General features: G+C 47.2%; 6 protein-coding genes and 1 long non-coding RNA gene across 9 annotated transcripts; 5 read left to right on the top strand and 2 right to left on the bottom strand.

Annotated features, from left to right (window-relative positions):
* Nucleotides 1-267: 267 nt before the first annotated feature.
* Nucleotides 268-2,152, top strand: CaBP1 (Protein disulfide-isomerase A6 homolog CaBP1). The gene is made up of 2 exons (XM_001356872.4): nucleotides 268-518; nucleotides 586-2,152. The coding sequence occupies exons 1-2, from the start codon at nucleotides 506-508 to the stop codon at nucleotides 1,884-1,886; spliced, it is 1,314 nt and encodes a 437-aa protein (XP_001356908.3). The 5' UTR covers nucleotides 268-505; the 3' UTR covers nucleotides 1,887-2,152.
* A 445-nt stretch (nucleotides 2,153-2,597) lies between these two features.
* Nucleotides 2,598-4,262, bottom strand: LOC4817488 (uncharacterized). The gene is made up of 2 exons (XM_001356871.4): nucleotides 4,090-4,262; nucleotides 2,598-4,000 (listed from the first exon to the last, which is right to left on the bottom strand). The coding sequence occupies exons 1-2, from the start codon at nucleotides 4,127-4,129 to the stop codon at nucleotides 3,657-3,659; spliced, it is 384 nt and encodes a 127-aa protein (XP_001356907.1). The 5' UTR covers nucleotides 4,130-4,262; the 3' UTR covers nucleotides 2,598-3,656.
* A 1,460-nt stretch (nucleotides 4,263-5,722) lies between these two features.
* On the top strand, nucleotides 5,723-15,946 carry Hyls1 (Hyls1 centriolar and ciliogenesis associated). The gene is made up of 3 exons (XM_002132792.3): nucleotides 5,723-5,860; nucleotides 15,070-15,570; nucleotides 15,633-15,946. The coding sequence occupies exons 1-3, from the start codon at nucleotides 5,761-5,763 to the stop codon at nucleotides 15,800-15,802; spliced, it is 771 nt and encodes a 256-aa protein (XP_002132828.2). The 5' UTR covers nucleotides 5,723-5,760; the 3' UTR covers nucleotides 15,803-15,946.
* On the top strand, nucleotides 5,726-14,327 carry chif (DBF4-CDC7 kinase regulatory subunit chiffon). The gene is made up of 2 exons (XM_001356870.4): nucleotides 5,726-5,860; nucleotides 8,332-14,327. Exon 2 carries the CDS (start codon nucleotides 8,351-8,353, stop codon nucleotides 13,745-13,747), a length of 5,397 nt encoding a protein of 1,798 aa, XP_001356906.4. The 5' UTR covers nucleotides 5,726-5,860; nucleotides 8,332-8,350; the 3' UTR covers nucleotides 13,748-14,327.
* LOC117184164 (uncharacterized) lies at nucleotides 6,932-8,013 on the bottom strand. Its single transcript, XR_004469408.1, has 2 exons — nucleotides 7,366-8,013; nucleotides 6,932-7,297 (listed from the first exon to the last, which is right to left on the bottom strand). It is a non-coding gene; the product is annotated as an uncharacterized lncRNA (long non-coding RNA).
* A 349-nt stretch (nucleotides 15,947-16,295) lies between the features above and the next one.
* LOC6903117 (uncharacterized) lies at nucleotides 16,296-18,634 on the top strand. Its single transcript, XM_002132791.3, has 2 exons — nucleotides 16,296-17,412; nucleotides 17,472-18,634. Exons 1-2 carry the CDS (start codon nucleotides 16,404-16,406, stop codon nucleotides 18,512-18,514), a joined length of 2,052 nt encoding a protein of 683 aa, XP_002132827.2. The 5' UTR covers nucleotides 16,296-16,403; the 3' UTR covers nucleotides 18,515-18,634.
* Nucleotides 18,517-21,309, top strand: LOC4817004 (basic salivary proline-rich protein 4). Of its 3 annotated transcripts, XM_015180804.2 has the most exons (8): nucleotides 18,517-19,185; nucleotides 19,249-19,323; nucleotides 19,383-19,568; nucleotides 19,968-20,006; nucleotides 20,062-20,148; nucleotides 20,214-20,237; nucleotides 20,293-20,432; nucleotides 20,488-20,589. In XM_015180804.2, coding segments are annotated over exons 1-8 (1,083 nt in total). In that variant the 5' UTR covers nucleotides 18,517-18,655; the 3' UTR covers nucleotides 20,490-20,589. The 3 variants fall into 3 exon arrangements, with proteins under 3 accessions (XP_015036290.1, XP_015036289.1, XP_001356905.3); XM_015180803.2 differs by having other exon boundaries at nucleotides 18,518-19,185; nucleotides 20,293-21,309; XM_001356869.4 differs by having other exon boundaries at nucleotides 18,519-19,185; nucleotides 20,068-20,148; nucleotides 20,293-21,309.
* The last annotated feature ends 26 nt before the right edge of the window (nucleotides 21,310-21,335 follow it).

The raw sequence follows: 21,335 nt of genomic DNA, 5'->3' as shown, positions 1-21,335 counted from the left end.
AAACAATCCAATAAAGATGAGAACTTAAAGTTAACAAGTCTTGTGGGAAATTGATGTAGTAGTCGGTTAAAATAATAAGTTCAGAGCTGAGGGTCTTAGCTAGCTGGTAATATTCAACCGAATATCAAAAACGATGGAATATGATGCAACTTGGAACACAAAATATATATTATGGTATATTTTGAAATGGTTGACGTTTTAAAGAGGTTGGATAGGGGATGGATTTTCCCGTTGGTCACCCGTTTAAACAGAGGGGGTCTAAGTGGGTTAAGTTAGATTTTCATCGCTATATTTTATCGGTAGTGGTAGTGACGTGGTAAATAAAAAAAAAATATAAAAGACGCCTCGCATTCTACACGTATTTCTTAAAGAAGTGATTAATAGGCAACGGAGCATTGGTTTGATAAGCACAACCGAAAAGTGCCAATAGAATCCTACGTTAAGTACAACTTTAGGGACACGTAAGCTAAGACCGGCATATTCCATCTAAAGAAGAAGAAAAGCAATGAGACAGCTGTGTAAGTACAACATTTCTTTGGAATATCTCAAATGGATATCATAAACATACAATACACCCCCACACAGCGAGCCTTTTGTTGTTGGCATTCATTGCCAGCGGCAGTGTCAATGCCTTCTATTCGCCCTCCGATGGCGTCGTGGAGTTGACGCCCTCCAATTTCGATCGCGAAGTCGTGCAAGATGATGCCGTCTGGATTGTGGAATTCTATGCCCCGTGGTGCGGCCACTGCCAGTCTTTGGTGCCGGAGTATAAGAAGTTGGCCAAAGCCCTAAAGGGCGTCGTCAAGGTGGGCTCCGTCAATGCCGATTCCGACAGCACCCTCAGCGGCCAGTTCGGAGTACGTGGCTTTCCCACCATCAAGATCTTTGGCAGCAACAAGCGTTCGCCCACGGACTTTAATGGCCAGCGCACAGCTAAGGCAATTGCGGAGGCGGCTCTTGCCGAGGTAAAGAAGAAGGTGCAAGCAGCTCTGGGCGGCGGAAGCAGCGGCGGCGGTGGCGGAAGCAGCTCATCCAGCGATGATGATGTCATTGAACTAACCGAAGATAACTTCGACAAGCTGGTGCTCAACTCCGATGACATTTGGCTGGTGGAGTTCTTCGCCCCGTGGTGCGGACATTGCAAAAATCTGGCACCCGAATGGGCCAAGGCTGCCAAGGAGCTCAAGGGCAAGGTGAAGCTGGGCGCCTTGGACGCCACCGCCCACCAGAGCAAGGCGGCCGAGTACAATGTTCGCGGTTATCCGACAATCAAGTTCTTCGCTGCCGGCTCGAAGAGTGCCAGCGATGCTCAGGAATATCAGGGCGGACGCACAGCCTCGGACATCGTCAGCTGGGCCAGTGACAAGCATACGGAGAATGTGCCCGCTCCCGAGCTGGTGGAAATCACCAGCGAATCCACCCTAGATAGCACCTGCGAGGGCAAGCCCCTGTGCATTATCTCTATTCTGCCACACATTCTAGACTGCGATGCCAAGTGCCGCAACAAGTTCCTCGCCACACTGCGTACCCTGGGCGATAAGTACAAGCAGAAGCTGTGGGGCTGGGCCTGGGCTGAGGGTGGCCAGCAGCCGGCTCTGGAGGAGTCCCTGGAAGTTGGAGGCTTTGGCTATCCCGCTCTGGCAGTAGTTAATTTCAAGAAAATGAAGTTCTCAGTGCTGAAGGGCTCCTTCTCCAAGGACGGCATCAACGAGTTCCTACGCGACATCTCATACGGACGCGGTCACACGGCTCCCGTGCGTGGCGCCAAGAAGCCCACGATTGCCAGCGTCGATCCCTGGGATGGCAAGGATGGCCAGCTACCCACCGAAGAGGACATCGATCTGAGCGACATTGATCTGGATGATGATGTCAAGGATGAGCTCTAGAGCGGTCTTCTCTCCCATCACTCTATCATCAAGACTGCAGCATAAGCTCAAAATTTCCACACCTAATGAACACATTTCTAACGAAATACTGCATTTTGAAACGATATAAGAAACTTCATAAGTCAGCCATCGTATCTTAATATAAATAATTATTATCTATTAGCTTTTTCTACTACTTTCCTCTTACTAGATCTAAATGAATTGAAACCAGCGAACATGAGAATTGTGTACCATGAAATGAATAAAATTGTGCAACAAACAAACGAGTCAATTATAGGCGGGTGTTAATCTGATTGGCTCTATAAAGATAGATCCCAAGAGATGCATGAATGCTTTATTCATAATTGATGGAATGCAGAATAGAAAAGAATTTCATTTGTTCTATAGCATAAAATGCATACTAATTTCTGTAGGATTCCCAATCGGTGACTCGAGATCTAAATAGTCATTATTTCACATTATAATCGATTCGGTGCGATCTTATTCATAAACCAGTTTTTGGTTGGACCCAATTTCGTTACTGGTTATATTTTGTGCCTAAAATAGAATAATTGGTGCAAGAAATCAGTTTGCCCCTTCATACTTTGCTTTAAATTTAAGATGTCTTCAGTATATAGGACCCCCTGAGACCTCTAAGAACTATTCTACCTCATAGCATGAAGTTTCTGTAAATTTCGCCAGAGCATAAAGAGCACAATACCCCAACAAACATTTACTTCGTTACACCATTCAATCCGTGGCAGTTTATTTTTTGTAAAAATTCTCATAAAAATGTCCAAAAATGTATAATTATAAAGTGGTTTACGCTTACATCCTAAATGACGTCTAAAAACGTACATAATTTGACACATTTTATAGTTTAGATGCAGCACTAAATGCATTACGAATGGAAGGTACTCGTATCTTGGTGGCAAATCGATTGGCGCTTAAACTATGATTGGCATGACATATACTCTATTAAGTACTTGGTTTCGATTTAAGTACAACCTGTAGGCAAATGATTTAAAGGATGGGAAAAATTCAAGCATCACAAAGAGTTCAATTCGATCGGGGTTTTCGTTTCGTTTCTTACCAGATATATATGAGATAATATATGCAATTCGTTATGTAAATTAGGGCGAAAGAAGTTCGTTCACACAGACACAGGCAAAGCAGAGTCTTGCTTGCCAAATTTTAAGATATTTCATCAGAAACAACGCCGCACAACGTGACTCAATTGCCACACTTTGGCTTTGTCTTGGGACATTCGGACAGACTCGGCCAGCGCAGAGTGTAAACGTTTTGGACGCGGCCGGGCTGAGAGACTACCTGCATAAAAAGAAATAAAAACTGTTGGTCTCAGCATGAAAACGGCCAAAGAACGGGGCCCGGACGAGCCAGAGAAAGGGAAAATGAGAAGGAGGTGGGGTGAAAAAGGGTCTCTGCAGGCCAGGCAAACTTGTTGCGCTGTCGAGAACCTACAGTAAATGTACACGCATGAACGAAACAACAGATAAACAGAGAAACAAAGACAGAGACAGACAGACACCTTGAGGAGGGATGTGGATGTGGGATCCGTAGGAAACCCAATTTACAATTATGAATGATTAATTCCCATTCGTTCTTCGTGCTCAACTGGTTATTGCTATGTTAATACTAAATATTTTAAGCATAATTATTTTGAATTTTGTTTCGTGTTTCTTCGTGGAAAAGTCTTTTGCACCCGAATCGATTCGGAAAACTATTCTACGATACTCTCCTAGGGGCTAATCAATCAATAATTTCGGAGAATCAGGCAAGTTGATGGTGGTGCTTCTGCTCAGGATAGTTCTCTATCGACTGAATAGAGCGCGATGTGGCCGCGGTGATTGTGGAGGATACATCCATGAAGCGATACTTTTTCTCATCTCGACACAACAGCGGATAGCAAATGATGCCGTAGTAGAAGATCAGGCAAAGCACGATGACCGTGAATATGATAAGGATGATGCCGAAGGTGCTGAGGCCCGCCCTACTGTCCAGATACTCCTTGGGCGTCTGCGGTGGCGGCGTAGTGGGGGGCGCTTCAGCTACCTTGTAGCCTCTGTAATAGCTGCTGCGCGATGCATTTACGGTGGCAATCAGGCAAGTGCAGGCTACGTGCCCCAGAAAGGGGGTGAAAATGAGAGCGAGAACATGCATTTCAATAACTTTCACACACCGCTAACCCGCTTCCACAACTCACCCAACACCAGCAGACACACGATATAGGCACTGCGCGACATTTTACTAATTCAATTTAATGCTAAACCACGCACAGCGAGAAGATAACGTTATTTTTTATTTACGCGTTCGACGCAGACGCAGCAGCCTCCGATAAAATACACCAGTGCGATCGATAAAATATACCGTCGACCCTCAGAAATATACCGTCTAGATAGCAAGATATACCGTAAATATACCGATGAACTCAAGAACTTAACCCACTGCACCCCCTCTATTTAAACAGGTGGGTTAAAGCATAGACCTAAAAGAATTGAAACAGGGCATTATTATGGTATTAAAAGGTGAAAAAAACAAAGAAAATAACTTTAAAAATAATACCTGCTTGCTTTCATACAAAATTTAAACTTTCAACTGATTTTATTTCTAAAAATAACACATAGCAGTGTAACCGTAGGCCATGCACATCTGGTCACACTCGGCCATGCCAAAATATATGTATGCCACATTTTGCTATCAAAACGACTGGAATTTCGTGTATATCGACTCATCACTAGCCCCCATCGATGCGTTTGTGAACTTTTTCGTTTAAACCTTTTTAACAATAAATACAATAAAAGCAAGGATTAAAAACTATCCAATCTTGTAGAAAATGGATTCATCAATGGGATAAAACTATGTGGGCATTGCTGAAAGATTTAGTTAGTCAGCATTATTCAATGGAATATCAAAATTGAGCAATTTCCTTTTTCGTTTGTTTTGATTGACCTATTTCGCTACTTGTTTTTTGTTTGACTTATTTCGCTAAAACCTCTTTTTACGCAAAATGCAATAAAAGCAAGTGGTTAAAATAAGCCAGTTAAGTACAAAATTGATTCATTAATCGGATAAAATTATGTGGGCATGGCTAAATGTTCTATGTAGCTATTAATGTTCCACAGAAGATCAAAAACGAGGAATATGTAAAATAGATATTGAATTCGTCAGTATATTTACGGTATATTTGGAAAATTAGGCGGTATGTTTCGGTATATTTCCGAGGGTCGGACGGTATATTTTATCGATAAATCCGCGGTCACACTGGTCAAGCGTGTGTGCGCTGTGCTGTTCGTGTACATTTTAATTTCAATTGGTGAAAATTGTTACTAAACCAGCAAGAAAATATGTGAAAATTAATAATAATTGCATTTTCACACTCCAACTGGGCGTGCAGGACTATTTTCGCATAGACAGATACACAGAAAATAGCTGAAAACAACTAAAATAACAAAGGCGTATACGACGAAACGAAGGCAATAGACGCTCGCTCGCCTCTGTTCGTCCCCGATAGTTGTGTATATATTTAAAATTGTAACTAGTTGGTTTTACGCAGGTGAATTCAGTTAAGTAATTGAGACGCTGGCGAAAAAATAAAGCCAACGCAAAGCGAGCTGACAGCGAATAAAGCGAACAGAAGTACAGTGAACAATTTTCGATTGTCGGCAGCGAACGGCGAAGAAGAAGAAGCAGCCGAAAGTGAACACAGTAAAAAGCCAACAACAACAACGAAAAGCAAGAAAGAGAAACGGTGATACTGCATCTGCATGTGTTCGTGTTTGTGTGTGTATGCGAGAGAGTGGTGGAATATAAACAAAATATAAGAAAAAATAATCTAGAAATAAAGAACAATTGATTACTCCTGAACAAAAAGAAAATGTCACATTTGCCTTTGGATGCACGGGCTATACTGCAGCATTTAAATGATTTGGGCTATAGAAATATATCCGCCGAGCAACTACGTGAATTTCTAAAAGGTAAGCAACCCACAAATTACCCCCCCATCCATCTCCCCCCTCCCCTTTCCCAAGACTGACCGTAGTTCCCGCCATTGCAATGGCTTTGTAGTACATGTACGTGTATTTGAAATTTTAGTTGTTTTATTTTATGCAAAAGTTTTAGTTTCGGCTTTTTCTTGAATTTCAAACGATTCGTCACCATTTTTATTTGATTTCTTATATCTTTCCTCCCATTCGTACGTTCGTGTGTTTGTGTTTTACAAAAAAAAAGAAAGAAAAAAAAAACGAGAGCAAAAGAAATACGGTGCAATGAAATAAAGAAAACAAAAAACGAGTATTACTCGGAAATTGTGAATAACACACACACGACAAAAAATCCACACAGCAAAAGCGGCGGCGTCCCAAAGTATATGCGGAGGTAGAGACAACAGAATGGCACAGTGGTTGAAATAACAATTTAGTTGTTGTTGGATATGAAACAAATAAACATGATTGGATGAGCTAGAAACGCCGGTCACAGTGGGACAAACGCCAGTTTTTGTGGAACCAGAACCATAACCATAACCAACGTTCATCATATCAATGCATTAATTTTGATGTGGCGTCGCAGAGCGGGACCAACATTAAATGTTATAAACGTACTAAAACATGGCTGAAAGAGAGCAGTTAATCTTGGCGACCACTGTGCACACACCGTTGTACAGGCCGATTACAAACGCCAAACAGCAACGATTGTTTTTGTTGCTGCCCTGGGCCTGCTTTTCTGCCTCAGTGGTGGCTTGTATATCTTTAACGGTGTGCGTGCGTATGTGTGTAGGGTATGTGTGATTTGTGTGTGTTTCGGCCTCCACCGCATTGCCAGCTTCATCGGCGACTTCACATGAATTTTTATATACGCACGTACATATGTACAGGCATACATATGTACGTCTGTATATACTTGTATGCTCATGTGTCGCTCTCCTCTTTGCCGAGTTCAAATTGTGCGTTTTTCTGTTTGCTCTTATTTCGTATAGTAGTGTTTTTGTATTATTTTTTTCGCTCTACACTTTGTCCCCTGCTTTCGTTGCCCTGTCCTCTTTTTACTTATTTTCATTTGTGTTGCTGCTGCCGCTGTGGTGAGTTTTTTGTTGTTGCCCATTCCCCACCTTCACCGCACTTGGTTCGTCATGTATTTTTCCTTACGTTTCGTTTCGTTTATTGTAATGGCGCACAAAAAGTGCCAGCGCAGCGTGCTGTGCTTGTTTTTCAGGTTATATAAAAGCTTTTCTTGATAGCCAAATACATAGCCCGAGAAGCGGGCCTAAGTTTGTGGCTCTCCGTGTGGGGGGGATTAGCAATGTTGCCATACTGTTTTGCCAGACCGTGTTGAATATCGGTCGTTGATTATGCCTTTGCCTGTGCTCGCTCATTCGCATTCTTTTTGCTTGGCTAAATCTGCAAATTGCATGGCAACTGCAATAAAGACAAGTTAGCAAAATTCTCTGTCATGGCTGCCTCTCCACCCCACCACACACACGCACCAAAATATATTTGTACGCTGCTGCTGACGAATAGATACATAAACATGTTACTCAGGGCAGAAGCAGAGGGGCAGCCAGAAAGCAGACTCGCAGCCGCACGACAACGCAGACGACGACGACGAACGAGAAAGCAAATAAGACTTTAGTTTTGTGCTGTGCTGTGCTCCATGCCGTGCTGTGTTTGCTAAAAGCATTGCCCTCCACACTCCAAAGAGGGCGGCTGCCGACGACAACGTCGGGAAAAAGCAAGTTTTTTTTATGTGCAGAAGGGGACGAACGTGGCGCGACTTTGTTTAAAATCGATAGCGATATAATCAAAAACGTATCGGCATTTAGGATCAGGTAAAGGTGTGGAAATTTAGCTTCAGTTGATTGAATCACCGATCAGTTTTATTCCATGTAAAGCGGATATGTTTAAAAGAAAAATAAATGAAATGAAATACAACAAACGGGTTTTTGAACTGCAGCTGCAGCAAAACAGCTGTCGCAGAACAGTTTTCAACTGGGTGGCAACTCTGCACGCACAGCGTCGCAGCAGCTGGCCGCTGGGGTCGGCCTCCCGTCGCCCCATTTTTAGTTTTGAATTAAAATAAATTAACTCACACTTAATTTCTGTGGTGCACTAAGTTATACATACCCGAAAGTGCTGCAAATGCAAGTTATTGATTCAAAATGTGTATATCAAAATGCGGAATTGCATAACGCGCGCATAGCACATCCGCAAACGCACCCCTCCCACCACACACACATGTGCTCGAGTCGGAGAAGTAGCAGCGGCAGAGAAAAACAAGTCAAATTTAAGCAAAAATAATCGACAAATGCGGTATATAACCCATATATAAGAGTATAGGCTAATTTGGACTAAGGATAAGGACGATTTGTATTGATATTCCGTATGCATTTTCTCAACTCCCCTCTCTCTTTCTCTCGTTCTTTTTCTCTAATTCTTGGTCCTTGTGCGGACAGCTAATCTGCGCCTGAAGGTATGCAACCGCAGTCGGATAAGCAAACCGCTAGCAGACTCGCACCAACAACACCAACCACAGCAGCAGCAGCCTCTACTGAGCGGCCAAAAGTAAAGGTCATCAAGAGCAAGCGTCCACTTTGCCATTTCAAGTTCTACTTGGACATTTGCGACCATCAGCTAGCGAAGCGCATCGAGGCGGACATCAAGGCACTCGGCGGCAATCTTGAGTTCTTTCTCAGCGACAGCATCACACATTTTGTCACCGATAAGCCAGAGGCGAGTCTTCCAGGCAACACCGGCACTGGCACCACCCCCCAACCACCCAAAACACCTGCCACACCAGCCACCCCCGGCACACCAGGCACAGGAAGCAGCCATCTCTGCCAGGATGATGGCCAGCATCAAAGGAAAAGCAATAGGCAATCCCGTGCCGATGCCATTTTGAGTCGTGTGCGGCGACAAAACAGCACCGGGAACACCGCGGTTGGGGTGGGCACTGCCACACCAACATCCACGTCAACAGCCTGCAGCACAACCAGATCCTACACCATCTGGCAGACGGATCACGCCCAACGCATCTTCAAGCGCATCCAGACGGAACTGCGCCAGTACCTAGAGGGAAAGAAGGAGGGACCAGCAGCAGGAGGAGGTGCAGGAGGAGCATCAAATGTTAATACCCATCAAATACAGCTTAAGAAGCAGTATGTGAAGATCGAATCGGTGAAGCGTAACTACAGGCCCTACTATCATTTGATAAGGCAGCCCGACGATTGGCCAAAAATTGATTTAAGCAGCGACGACGGTGCCTTCCGTCTGCTTACGAAAGTCAAATCGAAAGAGCAACAAGAAAGTATGACGCGCAAGTCGCTTGGATCGCGTACATCCCAGAGAGATAAACCAAAGGAGGAGCAACAGCAGTCAGTCCAACAGACAGTCCAACATCCGGCACTCAAGCAGCTCAAAAAGCAGGCAGCGGTCATACCCAACAGTCCGCGTTCCCACTGCCGTGGAGAGCCCAAAGAGTCGAGCGAAAAGCAGGGCGGCGTCTGTGAGATCTGCAAGATAGAGTACGATATCCTCGCCATTCATCTGAAGAGCAAGGATCACGAGCTCTTTGCCAAAAACGCGGAGAACTTTCTGGCCCTGGACACGCTTATACAGTCGTCGGCGAATGTAAATCGGTTTCTGGAGCAGGAGCCAGACGAAGAGAGCGATATCGATATGGATGTTGATGAGAAACAGCTATTAAGTGCTTCCTCGGCGAACGAAGATGCTGGACAACGACAGGCACAGCCACAGCCCCTCCCCAGCCCCAACACCAGGCAACGACCCTCCCCGGCGCTAAGAGAGAAATCCAAGCGGATAACCAAAGGCAAGCATTCATCGGAAAAGTTCCAGGCGACACCCCCAGGAGGCTCCCCGATGACTCCTTCTCCGACTGGAAAGAAAAGCGGCGGCAACAGCGCGCAGGGCAGTCTCACGGAGCTGCAGCGTCAGGAGCAGCCCAACACGGCAGCGGCCACGCCCACGACCCACAACACAACGCGACGGAAAGCCCAACAGAATTCTGGTCTATCGCCACCCATCAGAGCCATGCTGCCACCCTCCTCGCTCTACAAGGTCGTAGAGACGCGTGATGAGTGCGGCGCCACGCCCCCCCGACGCGGTGGCCTCGGCGGACGACAAGCAAGCAACAATGTGGACTCACCCTCGCTGATTGTCAAGTTCCAGAAGGTGCGGCAGTCGGAGCTGCAGCGCCTTAATGGAGAGGCCGAGAATTTTATGTTCCCCCGCACAGCATCGACGACGACCACGACGAGGAGCAGCAGCGAACTGTTAACGGATGTGGATCGCCAAACCACGTCAGATGTGAGGGGCAGGCACAGTATTTCCTCAGCCAGCCTAGACACAAGCACCAGCGAGGCTGAGACACAGCAGGCACAGTCACAGTCACAGCCACAGCCATCGGAAAGCGGCGTGCTTCGGAAGCGTGCCCAGGCCGTGGGCAGGCGAAGGAGAACAGCCGCGGCAGCCGAACAGCAGCCACTGCTGCAGCGTCAGCTATCCACTGGGAGCAGCAGTAGCAACAGTCAGCAGCGCTTTCCGAGCGCCCCCATCCAGCCAGACGACGACGAACCAACGACGGCGACGGAGCCAGAGCTAAAGCTTAAGGTGAAGCAACCGCCGGCCACCAGGAAGAGCAGTCGCACTGCCACCGCCATTGTTACGGCGGCAACGACCAGCAGTCAGCAACAGCAGCTGCAGCTGCGGCAGACGAGAGGTGGAGGCGGAGTCAAACTGGAGGATAGGATGGGGGAAGCAACAAAAGCTAAGATTAAAATCAAACTAGAACCAATCGAACCCGAAGAAGCAGTAGAGGAGGATCTCGATCTCGATGATGATGATGATGAGGAATTCTCTTGCACTTCGGGCAGCGATGAAGACTATGTGGCAGACAGAAGACGCCGCCATAAGCTGGAGCCGCAACCATCAGCAGTTGTGGCGGTGGCTACAGCGACACCACCAACGCGTTCCGACACACGAGAGGAGCGTGCGGAACGACGACGCTCGCGATTGACCATCAATCGCAGTGCCGGAGAGACGGAGCTCCTGCAGACTGAGGTCAAAGCTAAGAAGCCACGGGGCAAGAGCCAGAAACCCCCCACAACACCAAAGTCCAAAGCGAAGCAGAAAAAAGGTCAGAAGGGGGGACAACAGCCACCGGCCATGGATATGTTCTTCGATTGCAGCAAAAGCGAGCTACTGAGAAAGATGCAATACACCTTCGAGTCCCTTCCGAATGGAGAGCTGTGGAATCGTGTGTTCATGCGGCAGGATGCGGGCGAGGAGAACTACTACACGTACTATGGCTCCACGAGGTATCGCAAGCTGCCCTACGAGATGGGACCCATACCCATGGCTAGAACGCTGCCGGCACACAGTTGCGCCCTGTGCCGGGCAGAGCAGAAACAAAAACAGGAGGAGGCACCACAGAAGTGTGAAAGTCCAGTCAAAAAGGAAGAGGAGACGGAGGCCCAACCAGGAACGGCATCATCCTCGTCATCGTCCTCCATGTACAAGCACAAGAAGATGCATCTGCTGCAGCGCTACCAGCAGGAACAGCAGCAGCTGCAACAGCAGAAGGAGACACAATTAAGCACTGCCATAGACATAGCCAAATGTGATAGCAAGGCCAGCACTCCAGAGCTTCTCGAGCGTGAATTTGCCACAGATCGTGTCCAGCTGATTGAGCGTGTGAGGAGCACGTCCAGCTCCAGTTCCGGCATGACCTGTCGTAACAAGCAGCTGGCACGATTGGCCGAACTGCCGCCCAGGAAGTCGCCGCGTGAACATGCCTCCACCCTGGCCCTGGTCAGCTGCATCATCCGTCAGCGTCAGGATTCACAGAGTAAAACCAACTCCGAGGCAGAGGCGGAACCGCCGCCTCCAGTTATAGTTCCTCCCAAACTGAAGACGCCTCTAAAGCAGGAGCAGGTACAGGCACCCGCCTCACCGAGGAACACACGCTCCCAGGCGGCCACACCCGTCGAGGAGCTGCGGTTTGCCACCGAAATCAGTGAGACTGTGAAACGCATGCGGCGTGGACAGAACAAATACGATCATTCCCCACCTGCCCCGGCACCAGTTGTAGTTCCAGTCCAGCCTGAACCGCCAGCAGCCGCAACCGAATCGCCTGGCAGAAGTCGTCGTCTGCCACCAGTGGCCAATGCCAGTCTCAGTCACAGCTATGCCCGCCGTTTGCAGTTCTCCGCGCGACGTGAAGCGTGTTCCGCCAGCGTGCTGTTGGGCAAGCGCAAAAGGAAAAACCATCCAGCCGTGCGTCCTCCCCAACAGCAGCCGCCTGGAATAATGCGCGGAGTGCGCAAGCTGCCCAGCAAGAAGGGTCTGCTCGAGTACGAGATGGAGCCGTGTGCCTTCAAGGCTTTGGACAAGGCCATGCAGTATGAAAATGCTGGTCTGGTTGCCTGGCAGCTGGACAAGTATCTGGAGTTGGCTGGCAAGGAGTTCGACCTGGAAATAGAGGACACGGAGGACACCACGGAGGAACTGTCGCCAGAAGAGCGTGCGCAGAACACGCCACCCCCAACGGATTGCTGTTTTACGAGCGAATTTGATCTCTGTGATCTCCTGACGGGCAGTGGTGGCAGCGGCGACGACGAGGAGGATGCCAGCCGAGGAACTGGAGCAGGGAACCAGCTGTCTGGCACCAGTCGACGCTTGGGCAGCATGGGAAATCTCTACACCACTTACTATCGCAAGCGGAAGAGCCTAAAGTCGAAGACGAATCGAACGGGTTGGCCCAAGACTCACAGGCGACGCGGCTGCGGTAATGGCGCTGGTTTCGGTGCTCGATCTATGCCTGATGAGAGGATCAACTTTAAAAAGATGGGCCTGGGGGAGATGTCACCCATCAAGCAGGAGCCCATGGAGACGGAGGAGGAGCAGACTACAACCACCACCACAACAACAACCACAATGGCGGAGAAGCTGCTGAGCAAAGAAGATGAGGATGAAGACGAGGATGGGGAAGGCGATGGAGGACAAAGTGCTGCTGCCCGGGAAGAGGCTGTCATGACACCACCAGCCACAGACGTGGATGAGCAGGGAGGAGAACCCCAGGCGGAAGCGGAAGCAGAAGCGGATGAGAACGACAGTCTGCCCGATGAAGATGAGACCATGGCGGATTCGGTGGATGAGCAGCAGGACGATGAAGCGGAAATAGAGGCCACCGATGCGGATATCGAAGAGGAGGATGATGAAGAAGATGACGAGGAGGAAGAGGATATCTTTGAAGATGCCTTCGAGGAGCAGCAAGTCTCTCATGAGGTGGAGCCAAAGCTCACAATCGATGATGATGATGATGAACCACCCGAGAAGCGTTCCCGCCTGCCCTCCATCTCTGTATCTACCCCACCCGATGATCCACAGCCGATGAGCCCCGGCAAGAAGCTGCTGCTCACTCTCCACAATGGCCATCGTCTGAATCCAGCCACTTCCACCCCGAGCACCGGCCACCAGCAGCGTCGCAGTACTCCTCAGCTAAATGGCAGTCTGGGTAGCTGCATATCGCCCAGCGAAAAGCTGGGCGGCGACAATTCGGACATCTTCACCGTCTCCTCGGATGGACTGGACACGGATCTTGATCTGAGCAACACCCAGGCTGGGGACTCGCATGAGCAGCACTGTCCTCACCAGCAGACGACGCCCAAGCGGAAGTTCGACATTTCCAAGTATGCGCCACCGAACAGTGGCAAGGCGGCCAGCAGTTGTGCCGCCGAAGCGGCGACAGCGGCTGTGAAATCCCTGGCCATCTCGCAGTTTCTCAAGAAGGAGGTTCGTGTCACCTGTCGTCGACTGAGGGCGCCCTTTAGACGCTTTCGATATCGTCGCTGAGAGCACACATTCAATCATACATCATCCATAACATCCAATCACTTTTAGCTTGTAGTGTGTACAGAAACAGAGAGCCAACGAAGATGAGAAAATAAGTTTCATTTGTAGGATATTTTATAGGGCCATCCAACATCCAATCATATGTTTAACCTGACCTCAAACCACACTTTCTTTGCTAGCATAATTCCAACTGAAACAAACCCCAAAATACACACACACACACAGAGAGAGAGATACGTACCATCATAAGCCTTAGTTAAATCTTAGTTTAGCTCAAATTCCTCGATGCAGACCCAGAGCCCTCAAAAGTCGCCCCCAAAAAATCATCAACAGTTTCGGACTATTCCAAGGAAAACACACTCTCATTTCAGTCTCTAGATCTTAAGTAGTAAACTTTCCATTTTTCGTTTTGAAAAATAGTTATTTCGTTTTATTAAACGTCGTCTGTCGTTAACGCTCAAAGAAAAGCAAGTTGAAAAAGGCAAAACCACAAACAAACCACTCAACTATAATGTAAGAGAGAAAGAACTAAACTAAAACTAAAACCAAAAGCAATTGTAAAAAATATTAAAACAAAGAGTAAAATTAAATATAAATATTCAATTCAACAAAAAAATATACACAATTTGTATGCTGCATTTACTGTAAACCCATCCAATATAGTATTTCTAAAGGTATTCTTGATCAAGCATCAGTATAGAAGTTCTTTATTTATTTTGTATTCCATTTTTTTTCTGTTTATGATAGTCGGAATAATAAGGAAATTACAGGCACAGATTTAAAGATATTATTTTCAAACGCTCAGGGAGAAATATTCTTATGCTATAGGATATATAATGGAATAGAATATTTTGCATAGATTTTGGCCGATTTTAGAGACATTTTATTATTATGATAAATTATAATCATTTTTTGCCATATAAAAATTGTTTTTAGTAGGAATCTTTTGTTGGGAAAGTGTAAATTTTTGTACTTTTAAAAACAATCTTTTTTTTTTGTATTACTAAAATAATGATAATATTATTTTAATGATTTAAATAGGGAAGATCTAGCGATATTATTATTATGAAATTGTTCGTATAGAAATCTAAGATTCAATATTAGAATAGACTTACTTTAGTAAGGTCTAGCTGTCATATGATTTAAGGAACCAAAGTTGATGCATTTTCAAGCATACTCCTTTCGGAGCTATCGAATCGGTTTAGATGGGGAAAGGGGGGCTCCAGAATACACCCGTTCCGTTCATCATCCCGCACATGCAATAATCCCTAAGAAATCCCAAACTTCTTTGTTCTGATCCGATCCCATCCATTCCCATTTAGACTTGCGCAAACTCATCAAGTATGAGGAGCGTCTGGCGGAGGGCCCAAAGGACGACAATTTCAGCAGGCTGCATAAACGGGGCACCGTCAGCTCGCGTGCCAAATTAGGAGGAGAGAACGATAAAGACAAGGACAAGGAGAATGCCGCTCCAGCATCAACAATTGAGGCAACAGCAGGCAAGGAGAAAAATTCCAAGACTGATGAGAGTGAGACGCGTTTAGCTGGCGGTATTGCCATGTCGGAAATTGCTCGTCTGTTTCGCGATAAGCTCTTTCTGGGTAGTTCCAAACCCGGTCCTGATGCCAGCCAGAGTTCAACTCCTGTCCAGAGTTCAGCTCCGCTCAGCAAGCGTCGCAGTCGCAGCAAAACACGCAAGGCGGCACAAAACGCACCTTTTCTATCCAGCGGAGAGTCCGAGGCCAATCTGGATCATCCAATGACTCGTCGTCATCGTGGCTCCAAATCGCGTCCGCGTAGCTCCAGCCTTGGCGCCTCATTAGGTAACCCCAAACCGATTTCCTGCTATCCATTGCCCAGATAATAATGCTTGCACCTCTTTCAGTACGCCGTCGTGCTAAGTCGAAGAAGGAAGGACGCATGACCGATCCGGTGGCCCTGTATCAGTACTACCAGAACGAGTGGGCCTACTTCCGCGAACAGATACCTGGCACAAATGCACACAAAAACGCCCGGTCCAGTGTACGCCACAAGCTAATGGTTCCAAAGCCCTAGTAGAAGAGAAGATCACCTATCCACCATAGTTATTATTTACATTTTAGATATTTTTGATACCTTTGACAAATCCTATGACTCATTGTTGTACTCGTAACTTTCTAAAAGGTTCAACAAACGAATAAACTACTATTACAATTAAAAGATAATTAGATTACTTTAAGATTGGGGTTGCTGTCGACAAATTTATCCTCTACACATATGTATATAATGTAAACGTATAGTTTTATGATTTGCGACTCTATTTACAAGCTAATTTCTACCATGGGTAATAGGGGCGCCCTTTTAAAGAGATTGTCAAATGTCGATCGGTTCGGTTACAAGTGTCGCATCATGCAGCAGCGCCCCTCGGTCTACGGGATGTGGTCTGCATTTTTCCAGGGATCCGCGCGAACCAACTTCGTCTTGGCGTCGCTTGAGCCAATCGATGGTGCAGTCGCTCACGTCAACGTCAAATCTGTAATATTTTTGACAGTACTGTAGAAAAAATGAAATGGAATTCATTTGAAAATTATTGTCAAAAGAAAAAACTAAATTCGAAAGTTCCAAAGTAAAACATTTGATTATTTTTGGCTACTAGAGCAACTGCTGCTTGAGAGTGATGAACAGATCATTGGCGATGCTAGAGCGACGCTTACGTTCACAAAGACTGGAGCCAACAGCTGCAATACCAACCAAAACCACGACTCTGCGACGCCAGGTTTGTGTTAATATTGAGGCCAAGGGCTCCAGTCCGAGTCTGAGACCCCGGCGGCGAAGGAGAAGGGAACTGCTGATGTCCTACCCATACCCATTTTCCCCGATGTCGATGCCCATGGACTATGGGCAGCCTCAGCAACTGCACCAGGCAAAAGGAGACCTGCATTACGGCTATTTGGATCCAGTGGAATCCTTCTTACAGTATCAGAATTTGGGCTGTCCACAGATGCGCATGAACTCCGGCCAGGAATATGGCATGAAGTATGCCCCCACTCTTGAGCGAAATAATCGCCCTCGGAGCTTCTTTACCAATGTCAACAGCTCAGGCCACCAGAGCGCGTCTGTAGACGAGCTGAAGGTCATTGCCAGTACACTGGAGAGCAGTCTGCTCCAATTACTAGCAAATGAATCGGAGCCAGTCCACAAAGAGTTAAATAAGGAGTGTGTGATAAACCCAAACTATGAGTCAGGAGGTCCACAGGAGTCCAAGATGCAACTCCTGACCGATATGATGTGCGACACCATCTATAGGTTGAACAGCTTCATCTCCTCTCAGAGAGAGATTGGGGGGCACAAGTCCCCTTACATGATACCGCCACATCTGCTGTCGCAGCCGCAGCCAACATATAACATGGGGTTGGGCTCGGAAGGATTGAAAAGCAATAGCCTTCTGTTTCATCCTAGTAACATGAGGGCAGCGAACCACAACAGTCGTCTGCCCCCAGTCGAGTCTACTGAAGCCAGCACTCAGACAAGGTTTAGCGTGGTGCGAATGCCTTGGCTACGTGAGAGAAGGCGTAAGCGTCTGGTGAAACCCACCTATATACACCTGCACAATCAAGGCTGCAGCACAGAAGATTTGGATCTATGGCCGAGGATTTTAGAGGCCATAAGCAATATTAATAGCGGAGGTAATATCAATAAGTTTTATTTATGCGCAAACACATTTACCCAGAATAATCTATTACAGAGAATCATCTTAAAACGGAACATTTTGAGCAGCAGTCAAGCAAAAAGAGCATGAAGGACAGTGGCACCACCATGTGGTGTCCCATGGCGTGTTGTCGCGGTTACTGTGAGTATGTGGAGCTGGGTAACATGTGTTGCAGTCCAACCTCTCAAAAAAGAAATGAGGGGGACACCCTGCCTCTGCAGGCGCCACCTTTACCCACAACACCACCGCCACTATTCCTGACACAGAACGAAAACGAATACGAACTGGGCAGTAATTCCATCTACATAGAAAATGCCGACTCTCAGTCCACTATTGACAGCACCGCCATGACTTCAAGCTCCACGTCTGATATCCGCAGTGCAGGCGGCGTAAGGAATACCCAGTTGACGTACTCCTACATAGAGGAGCAACTGGAGGAGCAACCGAAGAGCACAGACAGCTTGGATGACTGGTATAGAAGTGCCAGCATGAGTCTGGCCGAACTGGAAGAGGAGCAGGAGCACTACAAAGCGATGGAGGAGCGTCGGAAGAAGTTAAGTACCAGAAACAAGCGACTTCAAACCGAATCCATCACGAGCTCAGCTTCCAGTGGCGTCTGCGTCGGAGCCACCGCGGAAAAGGCCGTCAGCACCAGCGATCTGAATGCCTGCAGACTCAAGAAACCACTTAAGTCCGCCCTTAAGACTCGGCGCGTGAAGAGTGGACAAGAAATTGTGGGCAACACAGCGCCAGGACTTGACCGTCTCACAAAAGTAAAGTTCGAAAAGAAAGTTGTTCCAAAACTGCAGGATATAATGAGTAAACCCAACACAAGATCAGTGGGAACGGGTCATCCGACACCGAATGGTTTCGAGATCAAAAGGATATCCCTATGTGAAATCCCAGACAATGGGCAGATACCCCCCCGTCAGGGTCCCCTGATCAAGAGGAAGTACTTGAAGGAAACCCCAATTAAGAAGAAGCGTATCCCAAAAAAGTTCAACTGTTCTCCGTCGATGAGTCCACCGTCCAGTATACGCAAATCCCTTCCATATCCTTCGGAATGGTGGTTGGGCTAGCTCTCTCTCCCGCTCTAAGCAATCCCTGCTAGAGCTGTCAAAGAGCTTCTCACAGCTTGTCGTCTCACACGACAAATTCAAATACTAGACAGATTTCGGCCGCATTCATCATGATACACATGATGAATCCTAAATTGGGATATGTTGTGTGACGACGAAGCGCCACCAGAGCAATCGGTTTGTCGCTGTCCAACCTGTGTTCTACGCAAACCCGTAGACGTTCCCTGGCCGGAGGCATTAGAGCTAGAGGCAGAAGAAAAGGCAAAAGAAGAACAGGCAGAAGAACAAAGGCTACAAGAGGAACGGCAACGGACGCAGAAAAGGAAGTCAAATACATCTAAGGCACAGCATAACCAGCCACTGGGACAAAAGGCACTGTCACTGTCTCAGAAGGCTCTGTCACATAAGGCACTAGCACAGCGGGCAATACCACAGGAGTCACAGGAGAAAAGGATTAAAATGGATAAACGTGAAGTCGGAACGAGAAGGACCTCTATAAGGACCATTGAGTCGTTGCACAGCAATGCCACCATGCTGGAGGCGGACCGCCAAAGTGACTTTCGTCCCAATTCCGAAGGTATATCGGCGGCTTCGTCTATAATGGACCCGACAGGGGCTTCCCAAACGCAGCAACAGCCACAGCAACCCACAATCCTGCTGATTGTTGTCAAGTGAGTACGGCCATTATGCTCTTGATGCACCCAAATAGAATAAAGCGTTTGTGTTTTTGGTAGCAAACCGCCAGAGAATCAGTTCTATCCACCTCCAGGAGCCGGGTACGGCCCAGGTCCAGCCAGAGGAGCCCCCAAGTATGAGACGATGGATACCATTAACAATCATGAACTGATATTTTACTCCCCTGGCGCAGCTACTATAATCCGCCGCCTGGACCTGGATTTGGACTTGGACGAGGACCACCTGGCTATGGACCTGGACCAGGACCACCTGGATATGGACGACCACCAGGACCACCAGGGTATGGGCCTGGTCCAAACTATGGTCAGTATCCTGGATATGGACCTGGCCCAAACTATGGCATGGAACGTCGTCGCAAGTAAGAAGTCAAGAGTTTTGTAATACTCGTAGCTTTAGAACCATTTGATAATCAAATCTGTCCCGTCTGTTCATTTGCCTGAAGAGTCGTTAACTTTAAAGATCTCTAAGAGTATCTACCCGCAAAGTCATCGTTCATGTCAGCAAGTGGTGGCTCCCATACTGATTCTCGACTCGAGCGAATGCTTCAAAAGAGAATGCCCGAGAACTTTATACCAATGGGGGTATAAACAATAGGGGTTAAACGCAGTTTAAATCGGTTAGATATGATGCAAATTGTTGTAGCTATCTTATGAATAGGTATAGCATTGATTAGCCATCATCTTACACCCAGAGTAGTGTCCATTCCATTAATTATTCTAAATAATCATCATAAATATCTTAAACTTGCCTTTTACAGCGACGGCTACCGGGAGAATCGTCCGTTTCAGCAACGCAGGTAAGAATTTTGGATTCACATTAAAATCTTTCGACTATTATTTAATTTATGTAAGCCATAGAGGAGACCCCCGGGATCGGAGAGACTCATTCCAAGGCGATGACCGTTATCGTCAACCTCCACCTCCACCTGCGCAAGGCTGGTAAGTGTGTGGGAATACCGATTGACGATTTTTAAAGCATAACATACCATTCACATTCGATGCAGGCGAGGGGGACCCCCTCCTCGTGGGTAAGATCTGAATTGATTAAAAGGAGAACTAATGTCCATCATTGTCACTCCAAAGGAGGAGAAACAGTGAAAGTTCTCGACGAACAAATGAAGAGCGTGAAGGAGACCGTGGACAAGTATCCAGATGTCGATGTGGACAGGACGGTGGAGGAAATGATGGAGTCTCAGAAAATAGCAGAAACCAGAGTAAACGATGTATGTGCGTAAGTGACAATGATCGCTATATGCAAAGTAATCCACCAAGTCACAGGAACTGCCATTGCGAGGACGGCGACCGGGAGGTATCCAGAAAAACCTATGAAAATAGCAACGAAAATAGCAACGAAAATACCAACAAAAATAGCAACGAAAATACCAACAAAAATAGCAACGAAAATACCAACAGAATTCGAGACGTCGAGAAAGCCCGAGGGAAAAATACGGAGTCAGCATGGGTCAGCAGCAAGGTCACGTCAACGCCTCCCGACAATCCTCTGCCGTTCAGCAAGGAAACGACCTGCTCTCACCAGAAGGAGGAGGTGATTGTGCCAGGCAAGAAGACCTATCGCTATGTCACAGTTCCCGTGTGCATCACCCATGGCAATGCAAAATCTTGTGTGTGCTGCGACTGCCATGAGGAGAACGACGAGGACGACGAAGACAATGTGAACCGCACGTGTGATTGCGATCCCCAAGGACATTGCAGCTGCCTGGTGAGTCACAGTGAAACTCATTTGCACGATGAGGTCCTGTGCGAGTGCGATATGACCAATCTGGAGCGAACGCTGGAACACCTCATACCCAATACGGACTGTACGTGCTTTTTCAACGCCCCGAAGAAGAGACGCAAGAGGAAGCGCCTTGGTCCAACGGTCCGATACGATCGCTTTGCAAATCCCCCCTTTGTCCTGAACCCCAGGCCGCGTTGCCTGGCGTATAGCTGCAACACCTGCTGCTGTCCGGTGGGCAGGAGCTGCTACAACTGCGACTACAGTCATGCTTGCTGCTGTCCATGTTGTTGGTGATGCTCTGGATGCTTCTCTAGCTTCTGAAATCATAAAATAAACCCAATCATAGGACAAAACAAAAACGACAGAACATTTTTGAATACCCTAGAAA

The sequence above is a fragment of the Drosophila pseudoobscura genome, chromosome 4 (assembly GCF_009870125.1).
Source record: "Drosophila pseudoobscura strain MV-25-SWS-2005 chromosome 4, UCI_Dpse_MV25, whole genome shotgun sequence".
NCBI lineage: Eukaryota > Metazoa > Arthropoda > Insecta > Diptera > Drosophilidae > Drosophila > Drosophila pseudoobscura.
Note: the sequence above shows the minus strand (reverse complement) of the source record. Positions and strands in the feature narration are given on the sequence as shown.

Bases quoted from the DNA above. Each gene is read 5' to 3' on its own strand.
- LOC6903117 (XM_002132791.3), top strand. From the start codon at position 16,404: ATGAACAGATCATTGGCGATGCTAGAGCGACGCTTACGTTCACAAAGA. The intron at 17,413-17,471 runs GTAATATCAATA...AATCTATTACAG, and splicing joins AAGCAATATTAATAGCGGAG to AGAATCATCTTAAAACGGAA.
- LOC4817488 (XM_001356871.4), bottom strand. From the start codon at position 4,129: ATGTCGCGCAGTGCCTATATCGTGTGTCTGCTGGTGTTGG. The intron at 4,001-4,089 runs GTGAGTTGTGGA...TGGGGCACGTAG, and splicing joins CGTGTGTCTGCTGGTGTTGG to CCTGCACTTGCCTGATTGCC.
- chif (XM_001356870.4), top strand. From the start codon at position 8,351: ATGCAACCGCAGTCGGATAAGCAAACCGCTAGCAGACTCGCACCAACA.
- LOC4817004 (XM_015180803.2), top strand. From the start codon at position 18,656: ATGTTGTGTGACGACGAAGCGCCACCAGAGCAATCGGTTTGTCGCTGT. The intron at 19,186-19,248 runs GTGAGTACGGCC...TGTTTTTGGTAG, and splicing joins ATCCTGCTGATTGTTGTCAA to CAAACCGCCAGAGAATCAGT. The intron at 19,324-19,382 runs GTATGAGACGAT...CCCCTGGCGCAG, and splicing joins CCAGCCAGAGGAGCCCCCAA to CTACTATAATCCGCCGCCTG.
- Hyls1 (XM_002132792.3), top strand. From the start codon at position 5,761: ATGTCACATTTGCCTTTGGATGCACGGGCTATACTGCAGCATTTAAAT. The intron at 5,861-15,069 runs GTAAGCAACCCA...ATTCCCATTTAG, and splicing joins ACTACGTGAATTTCTAAAAG to ACTTGCGCAAACTCATCAAG. The intron at 15,571-15,632 runs GTAACCCCAAAC...CACCTCTTTCAG, and splicing joins CAGCCTTGGCGCCTCATTAG to TACGCCGTCGTGCTAAGTCG.